At 38.7% G+C, this 14,991-nt stretch overlaps 1 protein-coding gene across 1 annotated transcript; it reads left to right on the plus strand.

The window, feature by feature from the left end:
• The first annotated feature begins 1,987 nt into the window (after positions 1 to 1,987).
• On the plus strand, positions 1,988 to 12,125 carry LOC110288368 (serpin B9-like). Its single transcript, XM_021154731.1, has 7 exons — positions 1,988 to 2,022; positions 3,580 to 3,757; positions 4,876 to 5,016; positions 5,474 to 5,591; positions 6,980 to 7,122; positions 9,616 to 9,771; positions 11,673 to 12,125. The coding sequence occupies exons 2-7, from the start codon at positions 3,590 to 3,592 to the stop codon at positions 12,078 to 12,080; spliced, it is 1,134 nt and encodes a 377-aa protein (XP_021010390.1). The 5' UTR covers positions 1,988 to 2,022; positions 3,580 to 3,589; the 3' UTR covers positions 12,081 to 12,125.
• The last annotated feature ends 2,866 nt before the right edge of the window (positions 12,126 to 14,991 follow it).

The raw sequence follows: 14,991 nt of genomic DNA on the forward strand, positions 1-14,991 counted from the left end.
TGCTGTGTGTAAGGAAGCCAAACCTTTCCTCAAACAAGAGGAGCAAGAAAGTTCCAAGCAAATTTCTATTTCTCTTAATCACTGCTGGGTTGGGAGTTAGAGGACAAGTGTTGTAAGTAGTGCATTCTGTGAACCTGCAGTCAAGCAGCAGAAGATGAGCACCCTGGAGAAGCCCAAAGTGTATAACAGCAAAGCTTCAGGAAGGAAAAGATGGGGAGAAAGCTTTCCACCCATAAGTTCCAAACATTGCATGTGTCGTGGAAAGCTTTTCTTTATGCATGAATGCATCACATATAGCCTGAAATTGAGTGACCTGTCAGGACCAACAAACTGAACCCTTGATATTTTCAGGTACAATGAGATGAGTGATCCTATATATGGGGAGAACTTTCCTATGTCTGTAATGAATTTCATAATGTTCCTGTTGCCCAATAAGGCATCTTACATTGTTGAAGTACTGCTTTCTGTCTTAGATTCATACAACTTCATCCATTGTAGTTTTAAATGCTTGTCTTTAAGTAACTAAATAATAATAATGGATCTCTGTTAAATATAATGAATAATGAGGATTATTGGAGCAACTGTGTGAGATGTCCTTATTGAGAGTCAAGAAAACCACAAGTGAAGCTGCTGTTGAGACACCGAGGCCATGCTCTCCCTTGAGACCCCACTACACTTAGGTTTGCCTCATCCTCACATTGCCTCCTGGGCCTCCCCTCATGGATTGTTGTGTTTAAATATATATGTGTTTGCTTCTTCATAAATCCAATTCTACTTCATACAGGCTCCTTCTGGAATTCCTTTCATGGCAATTTTAACAATTGTGAATTCACAAGACTTAAATGCTCTGAGAATTAAATTCACTGAAGGTGGCACAGGATAGCATGAATGTGGCCTATGCCCATGTCTCTGACATCAGGAAATAATAAGCACGAGCCTTGGAAACATTATATTAGTAACAGAACACCAAATATACATGACAATGTATTCCATTCAAGCATTGCTCATGACTTGGAAAAACAAAGAGAAAGTGGATGTGTGGTTGATAGGCAAGGAGGGTGGATGTAAAGGATGGGTATTGATAATGGGCAGTAAACATATACATCAAGAATTTTATGATAATGACTGTCATATTCCTTTGTAAATATAGTCAAAGCCAAGGAATTTATTCTCTGAAGGACAAATTGATAAGTTGAGAACAAGGTTTACTGATATAAATGTGCCTCTATCCTGGGATAGAATTCCTAAGCTATCACCAGCATGTGGAAGTGGAAAGAAAGACCCAAGATCTAACACTAATGTGCCGGAAATCTCATGTTGGATTGTGACTTCTGAGTGTAAAAGGAATGCACATAGTACCCAGACACACAAGGCAGACAAAACACTCCGACACATGAACTTAATTATTTTCATTTTAAAACAATTAAAGAATGGGAGGCACATATGATGCAGAATTCTAGGAGGTATTTTCATTTTGAGGTATGTGAATGCCTTATCTAGGGATAGAGGGTACAATGCCCTGTATTAATCTGCCTCAGTGTCTTTTTCTGGCCTTTTGCAAGGAAGAGTCCTCTAATATAGCAGTCTATACCCAGCAATTGGAAAATTCTTTTGGAAATTAACAGCAGGATTCTGCCCATGGGTTTTGGCTAGTGTTCACATGACAGGACACCTGGAGCAAACACTGTCACACCTGAATGCCTTACATGGATGGACCCACAGGTATTCTGACATCCTGTTGACCTTCTACCTTGATTCCTTGTCCACCAGAGAACCAAGGATCCTATTAGTCTTATCTCCTCCAGGGCTGAGGTATTCCCCAACCCCCAGTCATTCCTACCCTGCAGAGGCCATAGCTTCATGAGGTCAGGCCACTCCCCTCTACCACTAGCCTGCAGCCCTGAGCATGACGTCCCCACCATTCAGTGAATAAAGGGAGGAACTGAGCAGGGTAAACAGTCACAGAGAACTCCAGGTTCAGAGACCATTGAACACTGCACCGTGAGACCACAAATATTGGAGGTAAGGTAACCTTGCTAAACCCAGGACAATAGGACCCTTAAAGGACTGATTTCGAAGGTTTAGCCTGAGTCCAGGAGATGAAACTGTGGATGTGACATTAGGAAAAGAGACAGCGTGGAGTTTGATCTGGTGGTTATTCATAGAAGTGTTTGTTCTACACACTCCAGTACAGACTGACAATGAGACTTGTCTAAGGGTTGGAGTCCAGATGCATGTCAAGATTAGATGCTGAAATATTTCAGTGGTCTTCTCCCAATGTCATCTGACCATTTTGTCTCTTATTCCTACCGTCAAGCCCATTTGACTACCTCTACCCTCTACTCAAGGATCTGAAAAATCTCTTGCTTTTGTGTTCTTTAAACTTGAGCAAGCTCTAGCCCATCTAAGCTCTGCTCCACCTCTTCAACCTCATTTTAAAATTACTCACCCAAAGTTGTCTGAGCCACCAATCCCCATTCTTACCCTGAGCATGATTTATCCTGATTTTAAGTGGTATGCCAGACATCTATCATGCCAAGGCAGAACTCTTGAGAATGGCAGAGACAACAATCAGTGTGGTAAGGTGATATCACATAAGATGCCCAACCACAGGGTAAGTCACTGAAATAAAGCAGCCAGAATATTCTTCCCAAAACCTTGGGAACACTCATGAGATAACTCCAAGGATCTAGCTACACTCTGAGGATCTGGTATCCTCTGTCTGAAGAATGGAAAGAAGTATGTGTTGGGCTTTTCTGAGGCTCCCTGGGCTTTTGGTCTGTATTTTAGCAAAGTAGAAAAAACATTGGAAAACACTTCAAGAGTTTAATATTCATGTGACAGTGAGAATACAGCCATGGAATGCACAGTGACTCAGAATTGGGTTAAGGTGTTAAGAGCAGTCACTTAGTCTGAGACCAATTTTCCATTCCTCTGGGAGGTGAGGGGATCTTCAGAGAAAAGCATCCTGGGTGAATTTGGCTGATGCAAGGTCCCTGAGCAACCACTGTAGGGGAATGTGCCCTGCTGGACAACAGAGTAGATAATACCAGCTTGAATTTGGGTCTCATTCAGCATTCTGTAGAAGCTGACAGTTGTGGAGGACACTATCTAGTGCATGCATGGATATCTCAGAAGGATTCTTCACAGACCTACTCCAAGATACAAAATTGTGGAAGGCAGGCTAGAGGGGCTAGATGCTCATCGCTGTTCCATTCTCTTAATTTCTCCTTTTTTCCTTTTCTCTTTATCCTCGAAGCAACCTTTTTAAAGAAGAGAGGAACTAGTCTTTATGGACTGAAACTAGAGCCTGCCTTGTAGCTTCTGTGTATGCATTCCTGATGATCTTTCCTTCTATCTATGCAGATGACACAGAAGCTAGTTTGTGTTCCTGCTATGATCAACTTACCTAATAACCTTAACATTCAAAGGACTATAACATAGAGTGAATTTTGCAAATCCTTCTTAAAGCAGCTATGACCTTTGAAATGAAAACCAGAAGTAGAGTCCCATATTTCCCTTCACCAGAACAATGAAACTTCAGTTCTGTGTTCAGTTCCACTTTTTCTTTACCTCCAGACACTGCATCATGAATAATCTGTCTCAAGCCAATGGCACCTTTGCCATCCATCTTTTGAAGATGCTCTGTCAAGACAACCCTTCAGAAAATGTGTGTTTTTCTCCTATGAGCATCTCCTCTGCCCTAGCTATGGTTCTCTTGGGTGCAAAGGGAGACACTGCAACCCAGATATGTCAGGTAAGTACCCTGTCAAACCATACCCTGGTCACATGCACAAGAGCTGCTGAGAAGGGTCAGTAGGAGTTAAATTTTAAATGTTAAAATTGACACTGGTTGTGCTATATTGACTCATCCTTCATTTTGAAGCTTTTGAATTTAACTTGAGCTCTTCCTTGCTCTGATTAAAACTTCATGTTGTTCTTTGTTCAAAAGCCTCTGAGAAGGTGGAAAATCCCTAGGCTAATTGTCTCTAGACCCACCCAATCAGATTAAAAGTTAGACAACACTGTTTATCTAGATAGTCTATGCAAATTTTGTTGTTTTTCAAATGCAAAAAACTGGTTCTGATAACTGCTTAGGATTGCAGCTTGGCTCTTGTCCCCTGCATCCATAGTTAATAGGTCTTGGAATGTGTGTTCAATAAACAACCAAAATCCAATTGAGATTGTTGTCTGAGTTGTTTGTGTAGCTAATCCTGAACTCTAGCATAGGAATATCCACAAACTATTTGATGTAGCCTGGGATAAAGAGGAAGGAAGACTAAATCTCCTCCAGTAATATTCTTTTAAAAGCAATGAGTTTTCTCAAGTAATAACTTGAAGGAAACTCTAAATAAATATTTCACCCAGAATTCATTTAGAAAATGTTGCCTAAGTAGTTTATGCTGAGTCTGGTAGCAGAGGCATTTAAACCCAACTATTAAGGAATTTGAGTTAGAAAGGTGGCAAGTCCAAGGGTAGTCTACACAACTTAGGTTTAAATAGAAAGATCTTTTGGTGTTTTATTGTTTTATTTTGTTTTAAAGATGGAGAAAGGAGGTTATGATCATAGCTGAATGGCAGAGTTCTTCCCTAAAATGTTTGAGAATGTTGGTCAGTCAAAAGTACTGCAATGGGCAAAAAGGGAGTTGAAATTATTTGGAAATTGGTAGCTGCAATCTATCTTGTTTTTTAGATGAATGGATTTGTAATTATTCACTGGGATGGCAGGTCAATTCCTACTTTTAATTTTTACAACGCCAACCTGTCTTGCATCAGAACCACAGTTGCTTGGCAGCCTGAGCGATCTTGAAAATTCCTGTTGCTACTAAAAGTTTCATCCCTGGTCTGAAAAATGTTTCATCTTTTCCTTCTCAGGCACTTCATTTAAACCCAGATGAAGATGTCCATCAGGGCTTCCAGTTGCTTCTCCATAACCTGAACAAGCCAAAAAACAAAAAGTACTGCCTTAGAATGGCCAACAGGCTCTTTGCAGAAAATACTTGTGAATTACTTCCAGTAAGTTGTGCCAGTAGAAAGATAACTTATATCCCAAGTGCTTGCTGCTTTAGATTCAAGGGAAAGGATCCTATAGAAACTGATAAAAGTTGAATTAAGTACTAGCTACTGTGTAGGTACACATATATAAAACCTGCATTTCACAGGCTAGGAACGGACAGAGTCATGAGTTATGCTCCAACCTAAGACACATGGTAAGTCTTGCCAACCTAAGGTTCATCAAAGACAGTAACTATGTTAAGATGTGTTTAAATTTTTCAAATTTGACAACTTGCAGTTTTATTTATTTATGTCTCATAATTCCCATTTGTAAAGGCCTAGTACCTGATGATTTTTGTTGTATAAAGTGATATCTATACTCGTTCAATTTTATTAATACCATATTAATCAGAAGATGGAAAAGCTTGCTGACATTTTATTTTGCAATGTCACCTCACTGCAAATTTTCTCTCTAAAGACATTTAAGGAGTCGTGTCTTAAATTCTATCACTCTGAGATGGAGCAGCTCTCTTTTGCCGAAGCTGCAGAGGAGTCCAGGCAACACATAAACATGTGGGTCTCCAAACAGACTAATGGTAAGAAGTTCAAGTTCCTTCACATCCCACATTCTTGTCCTTTCTATGCATCCTTTTTGTCTTCTTCCTTCCCTCCTCTTTACTTTCCCTTCTTCCCACCATGGTCTGATCTCACTATTTTTCACAGTCAAATTGATGCAAACTAGCCAGACCACATGTTTCAGTTTAGCGATCAAGGAATTCATGGAGGTTCACCTGAGACCCTTTCATTTTAAAACCAAAGATTGTTTGTGTATGTCAAGAACTACAGAGAGAATGATGTAAATGTCATGAGAAGTCATGTGCCTAATTATCAGTATAACATTTTACCTTTGAAGGCATGGGTGATCTGCAGTGTTTCGACATGTGATTCTAACATTCCTGAGACTGTGATTCATGGGTAGAGCTTCACCATAATGATTCCCTGGGGCTGCTTCTTACTAGATTCTGCGTTCTCTCAGCTCCCACCAACTTTACCTCTGCAGAGGACTCCTGTTTCTGCTTCCACAGTTCCTAGATCTATTCCCTTACTTACATTTGATGATATTAGATTTGATTTCCATGAATGGCACTCTGTCAGAATTGCTCAGTTTCATTAAACTAATAGAGCCTCCAATTTGGGGTTGAACCTTGTATGTTTAGATGTCAGATGTGACATGTTCCAAAATTGGTATTTGAATCATTGAGATCACTGTTATTTGAAACTTACAAATGCCTCTGCATCACCTGGTACATTTATATTTCTTCTAAAACACAGATTTAAAGTTAGAATTTTTCTTGCATTCATCAAATATTTGCTGTTTCATATTGGATTTTATGTTCTCTTGAGATCAAATGATGGCCAAAACTATTGGGTTCCAGTGTCAGCTAAAAGTGGCAGGTGCAGTTATGTTAACAAACCAGGTTTTATTAACAGCAATGAGTGAAGACAGGCAGAAAAAAAGCAGTGCTGTTTCTCTCTCAGACCTTCATATATGGCAGCACAAGAAAGATGATGTTCTTTCTGGAAAATGTGTTCATAGACCCATACAGAGATCTGCCTTTTAGCAGATTCTACACTCAATCAATTTGGAAACTATCATTAGCCACAGGAGAGTGTTACCGTGGTGCCCTCCCAACCCTTCCATCATTTTTTTCCTTATTTTGTTCTGGATCTTAGAGTCTCCTTTTCTGCCTTTACCAAACCTGATTTCCTTGTGGGACTTACAAATAATGTTTTTCCAGTGTGTATGACCTCAAGCCAAACATGGCTGCTAGTGTTTAGTTTTGATTTATTTTTAATATAATTAACAAATTAAGTACCTTTGAATAAGTGATACTTTGATCTGCTCAGAAGTAATATATATTTATCAAACAAACACACACACACTATGTGTATGGAACTTGAATGAAGTCTGTTTTCTCCAAAGGTAAAATTCCAGACTTACTGTCAAAAGACTCCGTTGATTCACAGACCAGGCTGATTCTTGTCAATGCCTTATATTTCCAAGGAACATGGTATAAACTCTTTGAAAAAGATAGCACCAAGGAAATGCCCTTTAAGATAAACAAGGTAAGGAATAGTATCCTGAACTTCTTGCCAATGGGATGAAGAAATTGCATGGAAAACTTTAATTGTGAATGTGTAGTACAGGGTGCCTTGGTAGATACTGAATTTCCTGTGTAGGGTGCTGGCCTTGATCTCCAGCCTAAAAAAAAAAAAAAAAAAAAAAAAAAAGAAAGGAAAAATAAAGAAAGAAAGGAAGGAAGGAAGGAAGAAAGAAATCAGGAAAGCACAGAAAACCATTTGAGACTTGTATTTCTAAAAGCAAGGTTAAATTTCCAAGAAAGAAATTATAGGAACAAAGAATATTTCCTCTCTTAATGATTGTGCATTGTATGGATGGCTCATACAACTTCTGATCATTTCTCATAAAACCATGCCAGGGCAAGGAAGCAGGAGTGGGTGGGTTGGTGAGCAGGGTGAGGGGAGAGAGGTAGGTGGGTTTTCAGAGGGGAAACCAGGAAAGGGGATAACATTTAAAATGTAAATAAAGATAATATATAATAAACAATAAAACCATAGTAGAAATTGATTTTCATTTAAGTTCTAGAATGCAAAAACTGTGCTGCTATAGTAATGTAATACATATATGGAGCACGAGTAAGAGTAGATAGTAAGAGTACAAAGAAATATACAAACATTTATACAGTAGAGTATTTTTTACTAAAAGTGTTCATTTTAAATTATTGATTGATTTATCACTATTAAGCAGTATTTATAGCTTTTAAATATTGAACAGGAGTGGTTAAATATCAGTTCTTACTAGTGTATGATATCTATTTACATTGATATTAAAGTATTTTGCCCTATCACTATAAATATAACTTAATGCAGTTTTCAGCCTCATAAATGTTAAATTCCTTATTAAATTTTTATTAGAAATGATTTACCAGAAATTTTAAAGGAATGAGGTTTTTGAAATATACAAATGTAATCTTTACTATGGATAATCAAACACATTTTTATGTTTAATGTACACTCTAATTTAAATCTTCCTGTGTCCTAATTCTGTATTTAAAATATACCTCTGGACTATAAGAACATAAACACCTTGATTATATAACAAGGAAATACACAAAATTCTGTCAAGATGGACTGCAACTTGTAATCAGTTAAAAATAATTTTTTGCATTTTGATGGATTATCACACTGTTACTATATCACAAAGAAGCATAGATATATGTTGATATCTTTTCCATCTTTTAATAATTTAATTTGGGATTTCTCTTCCCTGTGATGGGCTATCAGAATGTAGTTCTAACCTAAACCAGTAAGTGTCTATGTTTTTCACTTTCTTATGCTAGAATTTTGTGACCCATTGTGAACCTGTGAGCAAATGTACTTCTGTGTCCAGGCTGTTTTCTCAGAGAATACATTTGTCTGTTGTCCAATTCACAACACTATGAAAATATTGCACTCTATAATTTTTTGGTATTTATAATTGATTATGCTGTTTGATTAGATGTAATAGCTGACCATATTAAATGTTGAAAATCCTACTTCTGATGGTAAGTGTAGCTCACTTTCTGAGATAATCAACTTAAAAATAGGAAATATTTATTATGGGTCATGATTAAGAAGTTTCAGCCCAGGCCAATTAGCCCAATCACTCCAGGTTGTACTAGTACAGTATAACATGGTGGAAATTGTATGGTAGAGACTTATTAACCTTACACCAGTCAGAGAACAAAAGAGAGAAATAGGAAGGGTCTGCAGTGCCAATCTCCTCTTCAGAGGCACCTGCACACCAATACTAACTTTGACCCATTAGAAACTATCTCCTAAAGATTTGGCCTGCTCCCAGTACTGCCCCCATGTGGTAAAAAGCTTTGAAACAAGAGCCTTTGTGGAGTATTTTAAACCCAAGAAGGGCTTTAGAATATTAACGTTTGATAGCACATTTTTCTTGCTGTATAGGATCATCTATCGTTCATCCCTGTGCTAGTTGTTGCTTTTGCAATATGACACACGCTATAACCAAATTGAAAAGAACTCTACATGGAGAAATTAGCCCAGAGGCAAATCTGTTGGTAACTTTCTTGATTAAAGATAAATGGAGTATGTACCAACTCACTGTAGCAATAGCAACTGTGGCAGGTGGTCCTGAGTTGAGAAAAAGAGCAGGCTGAAAAATCCTGAAGAACAAGCCAAAAAATAGCATCTTTCCATGGCTGTTTTCTGAGCTCCTTCTCTGTTTCACTTTAGGACCAAATGTGATCTGAGAGCCTAATATAAATCATCCTTCCATGTTCTTTTGGTAGTGTTTTTTTTTTTTTTTTAATACTGCAGTAGAAACTTTAACATAGACAGGCCTATATCTGCTTACACTCAATTATGTTAATGAAAATAGGAAGAGGCTGAAAGAATTTGTGGAATTGTACCTGGAACATGAATATTGTTTTCACTATGAGTATAGAAAACACTGGAATTAACTGCAGCTGATGTGGAAACCACCTGATTTCTTTCAATTATATATTTGATGTGATGTATTTCTCTGTTCAGAAGGAAACAAGGCCAGTGCAGATGATGTGGCAGGAAGACAGATTTTACCATGCCTATGTGAAGGAAATCCAGGCACAAGTGCTGGTGATGCCCTATGAGGGCATAGATTTGAATTTCGTGGTCCTACTCCCAGATAAGGGTGTGGATATCAGCAAGGTAAGCCAGGAGATTCTGTAGCATTCAGCACTCCAAATGTCTTTGAGAAAAATCCAGTGTTCATTTGTGTCCTTATTAGAACAGACCTTAACATCTTCACCCTGGCAACTGCCATCTGAGGGATAGTACTCACAGACAGAACTTCAAGCTGTGGGCAGGCACAGGGCTTTGGGATCAAAGATGTGTCCAAGATGCTCATCGTGGTCTATGTGCCCTTGTTACATGCCATAAGTTCATCATTAGAATGGGAAATGACTACTGTGGGGCAATGGGCTATGTATGTACAGACAGCCAAGTCTCTAGTTGAGCTGAGGTCTTGAACCCCAGTAGAACCTGGTGATGATAATTTTCACCTATATTGGATGGAAGGCATTCTCTCTTGTCTCTTGAACCCCTGGCTCCTGTCAAAGTTACATTCCCCATAACCCCCACAGCACCAACAGGAGAAGCTTGTGGCTAACGGTCATACAGAGGATGTTCCAAACTTATGGCCTTCTGGCTAGATTCCTCCTCACAGTTACCTAGCAACAGCAAGATAACAGCCCACTATAAGAGGGGCTTCTTGGCCTCTCCTAGCTCTCTTAAGCTGTTACTTTTCTTTCTCTCTAAGATTTTATCTCTCTCTCTTTTTAAGCCTTCACCTTTCTTACTCTATAGCTCCGTTTCTCTCTTTCCCTTCCCCCTTTTCTCCTCTTGGCCATGGTCAGACTCTCTCATTCTTTTATCTTCTCTTTTTCCTCCTGCCTTTTTACAATAAAGCACTAAAACCATAGACTGTACATCAAGGCCTGAGCTAAAGACACTCACCTGTGTGGGAACCACCTAGAGTCCCCTCTCCCGCTAACCTCTCTTCCTTTCCTGTCCAGGACCAAGTGTCAACCCTCGGTCCCTATTCTATTTTCAGCCTCTCCACCTTATCCAGCATGGGATGCTGGAGACTTAGACCTAGTACCGGGGTCTGACCCTTGTCCACCCCCACCACGTGGTGTTAGTGGTTCACACAGCCAGATGCCCACCCAGGGCCACATGGAAAGAATCCAGCTGTCCTCCTACATCTGCCCCCCCCCCCAACACTAAAACACTAAAACTCTGGCTGGATGCGGGCTCTCTTTCTTCCTACTCCTACACCCATGGCCCCACAGACTACCTAATAGGAAATCATGGCAACTCAGGTAAAAAGTTAGCACATTTCTTGGAACATAATCCCCTTCCATAAATATAACCCATATCATGGTCTTTGTTATTATTTTATTTTAATATCTGAGAATGGAAAATAGCCTGAAACAATATCCCATTTTAACCTAACAATGAGAAACATAAAGTTTAAAAACTAAGGAGGGAAGAGTCAGGTAAGTCATTGTAACAAATGTTGGTCTTCCTTGCATCAGGAAACCCCACAGTCTATGAGCCATCCTCTGAAATGTGGGTAGTAAAATGTGTATGACATAAGGGGTCTTTCTAAGCAAAAGAGCTCCCTGCCTCTCACTATCCAGCTCTCTAACTGTGGCATCACTTCAATAGAGAATGAGTTAGATTTTCATCAACTCCTTTCTTTCCCAATACTTAATTTCAATTTGAGTAGCAATAATTTACTATCTTTGAAACAAGAAAACAAAATCAAATAGAAATTAAACAATAATCAACTGGATAGTGACACTTGTCAGGATAATAGATCTCCCCCAAGGAGAAGACAGACAGATAGCCCTGCCCTGTACTGCTTGTTCACCATTTCCATCATAGAAGTCACAAACAAGCTACCAGGACAGTGGGTTACTCATACTTCCTGGCCATTTGAATAGGCAATTCCTGTATATGATGAGTACTATGAGCAGGGATTACCTGTGTGGCTCTGGGTAAAACCTCAACTGTGAATCTAAATGTTTCTAATTCTGGTTTTTCAGGTGGAAAACAATCTCACTTTTGAGAAGTTAACAGCTTGGACCAAACCAGAGTTTATGAATGGCATTGAGCTTCATGTTTATCTTCCAAAATTTCAACTACAAGAGGATTATGATATGAATTCCCTGTTACAGCATTTGGGAATTTTGGATGTCTTTGATGGAAGCAAGGCTGACTTATCAGGAATGTCTACTAAGGAAAACCTGTGTCTGTCCCAGTTTGTTCACAAGTGTGTAGTAGAGGTCAATGAAGAAGGAACAGAGGCTGCTGCAGCCTCTGCTGGAAAAATTATACAGTGCTGTTTAGGTTCTTATCCCAAAACTTTCTGTGCTGACCACCCCTTCCTTTTCTTCATCATGCACAACACAACTAACAGCATCCTGTTCTGTGGCAGATTCTCATCTCCATAAGACATATTTTTTATAGGGTAGAGTTCTCTCTTGGCAATTCCACCAGCCCTACTGCTCTGTGAGGATGGGCAAGTGGGTGTAAAACATGTTCCAAGATGAAGGAACTTTCATCTTTTCATTCTGATCTATTGATACCCACATTCAGCTCTTCCTACCCTGATATTAATTTGTGTCCTTTGCCAGGTCAGATGACAACAGAGTGTTATGGATTCCTTTATTGTTTAGAAAGCAAAGATAATCGTCAAGATAACCTACAATTATCTCTAAAGTAACCCTAAATAAACTTCCAGTCAATCCACAGACAAACAATGCCATCAAAATACATTGTCTTTTCCTGGAACCACAATACTTGCCCTCACTTGCCTTATTCTGATTTTATCCTAGCAAATGCTTCTCTGGGTGAGGACTGCTACTTGTATTTTTCTGGTATCTGTTCCTTATGCACATTTGAAATTCTGCCCACAACTCACTAGGTATGTTCTCAATACTGTTTAAGTTTGGGGACAGGTGCAAAGAGTATGATCTTCTACCAATTATCCTTTTCTATCCTTTTCAATATATTTACTTGTTATAACAACTAGCTTGGGCTACCAAATGCCCTCCATGCAAAAGTCATGCTTCTACAAACTGCCATGATTCTCTATCATAACCATAATAATTAAATTCTCTGAAGTCTCCAAGTGCATTTCAAAATAAATTTTGTTTTCTCAAAAACATTGTATATTTTAAATTTTAATTAAACCACTTAGAGGGTTTTTTCTGTTAACTTTCTGCAACTTAGACTTTTCTTCTCTTATGGCTAGAGATAGGTCTGTTAATCTATGCCATATGGCCCACACTATGCCACATACAGGAGGCATATGTATTTTCAGTGTGTTAGAGTGTCATTATGGAGACATGGTTCATAATTGCCACTTTCCCAGAGTTCCCTGGAAAACTGTTTACCACTCACATGGCTGCTTAACACTTCCTTCAACATGAGTTTCAGGGATGCTGATGTCCTCATAAGCTTCAACATATCCTGAATGTACATAGTATATGAAACCTTGCTCATAATCTCTCACACAAGAACAAGTTTAAAAAAAAATTCTAAATGAAATCATGCTGGAGGTTTCTCAGAAATTTGGAAGTACTTCTACTGGAGGACCAAGCTATACCACTCCTGAGCATATACCCAAAAATGCTCCAACATATATCAAGAACACCTGCTCCACTGCGTTCATAGAAACCTTATTTATAATAGTCAGAAGCTGGAAACAATCCAGAAGTTCCTCAACAGAGGAGTGAATAAAGAAAATGTGATACATTTACACAATGTAGTACTACTCAGCTATTAAAACAATGACTCTGTGAAATCCACAGGCAAATGGATAGAACTAGAAAATATCATCCTGAGGTAACCCAGTCACAAAAGAACACACATAGTATGTATTCACTAATAAGTGGATATTAGGCAAAAAACAAAAAAACAAACAAAAACAACAACAACAACAAAAAAAACACCCTCAGAATATCCACAATACATTACAGATCATAAGAAGCTCAAGAAGAATGAAGAAAACATTATGTATACATTTACCCTGTTGGTGATATACCACAATCTTATAGGAAGAGATTGGTGAAAAGTTAGGTAACCATAATCCACAAGGAAGAACCCATGGAACGGGAAGCTTTCCTAAACTGAGTGTACCACACAGTTTGATACTGAATAAGCTCTCAGTCTCAGGAAAATGAAACCTTATCCTTCTCGGGGAGTAGCTATATGATCCTGTAGTTAGAGTTAGCATTTTGTGTGTCTTTGAAGCCTTTTGAATTCTCCTATTTCCCAACAAGGCTTCTATCTATGTTAAAGTTATGCTTATGTGTCTGGTTCTCATATCTCTTCATGCATTTTACCTTTAAAATCTAGAACTTAAAAATAAACAAAAAATTTTGACTTCAAGAATTTGGTTTTCTCAGCAACATTGTAACACATAAGAGAACCACCAAATCTGCATGTGTTACCATGAGTAGTGTATGTACTATTAAGACACTGAGTCCATGCTTTCCCTTGAGACACCAGCATGCTTAAATGGGTCTTTTCTTCACATTTCCTACTGGAATTCCCTTTGTATATTGCGTTTAAATATATATGTGTTTGCTTCTTCATAAATCCAACTCTACTTCATATTGGCTCCTTCTGGAATATTTTTCTGTGGCAAACTCAAAAATTGTGAAATGACCATACCTAAATTCTCTGGGAAGAAGTCAACCTATGGCAGGTGGCATTGGATAGCATGACTGTGGTCTATGCCCATGTCTCTGTCATCTAGAAACATTTAGGATGAGCACCAGAAACATTAGGTTAGTAACAGAAGGCCAAATATATGACTACATATTTCATTCACAAGCACTACTCATGAGTTCAAAAAACAGGGAAAAAATGGGTTAGTGGTTTTTAAGCGAAGCAGGTGGGTGTGGAAACTGGAAATTAAAAATGGGCATACAGTATAAACTTCGAGAATTAGATGATGACTGTCATATAACTTTGTAAATATTGTCACAGCCAAAAAATGTGTGATTTGAAGGACAATTCAGCATGTTATGAACAAGGTTTTCTGATATAAACTTGCATCTGTCTTAGGACATTATTCCCAAGATAACATCAGCATGTCTAGGTAGACAAATAGCCTCAGGATGTGAGAAACACTCCTGTTCAGAAAATAGCATGCTACCTTCTTCCCTCTTGTTGCGGCCCGCCCGCGGTCCACAACACAAACGGTTCACTGAGAATGGCAGTTCCCTGCAAAGAGAGGAATCTAGACGGGGCGGAAGAAACAATGGAGTCAAGACAACATTCGGATCAAGACTCAATTTAATATTTCCAGACACTCAGTTTATAAAGGAAGGGGGAGGGAACCCAATTTCCCGC

Source organism: Mus caroli, unplaced genomic scaffold (assembly GCF_900094665.2).
Source record: "Mus caroli unplaced genomic scaffold, CAROLI_EIJ_v1.1 scaffold_6840_1, whole genome shotgun sequence".
Lineage (NCBI taxonomy): Eukaryota > Metazoa > Chordata > Mammalia > Rodentia > Muridae > Mus > Mus caroli.

What these genes read in the sequence shown, in the direction of transcription:
- LOC110288368 (XM_021154731.1), top strand. Translation starts at nt 3,590, where the DNA reads ATGAATAATCTGTCTCAAGCCAATGGCACCTTTGCCATCCATCTTTTG. An exon ending in GGTCTCCAAACAGACTAATG is followed by an intron (nt 5,592 to 6,979) that starts GTAAGAAGTTCA and finishes TTTTCTCCAAAG; the next exon opens with GTAAAATTCCAGACTTACTG. An exon ending in AGGGTGTGGATATCAGCAAG is followed by an intron (nt 9,772 to 11,672) that starts GTAAGCCAGGAG and finishes CTGGTTTTTCAG; the next exon opens with GTGGAAAACAATCTCACTTT.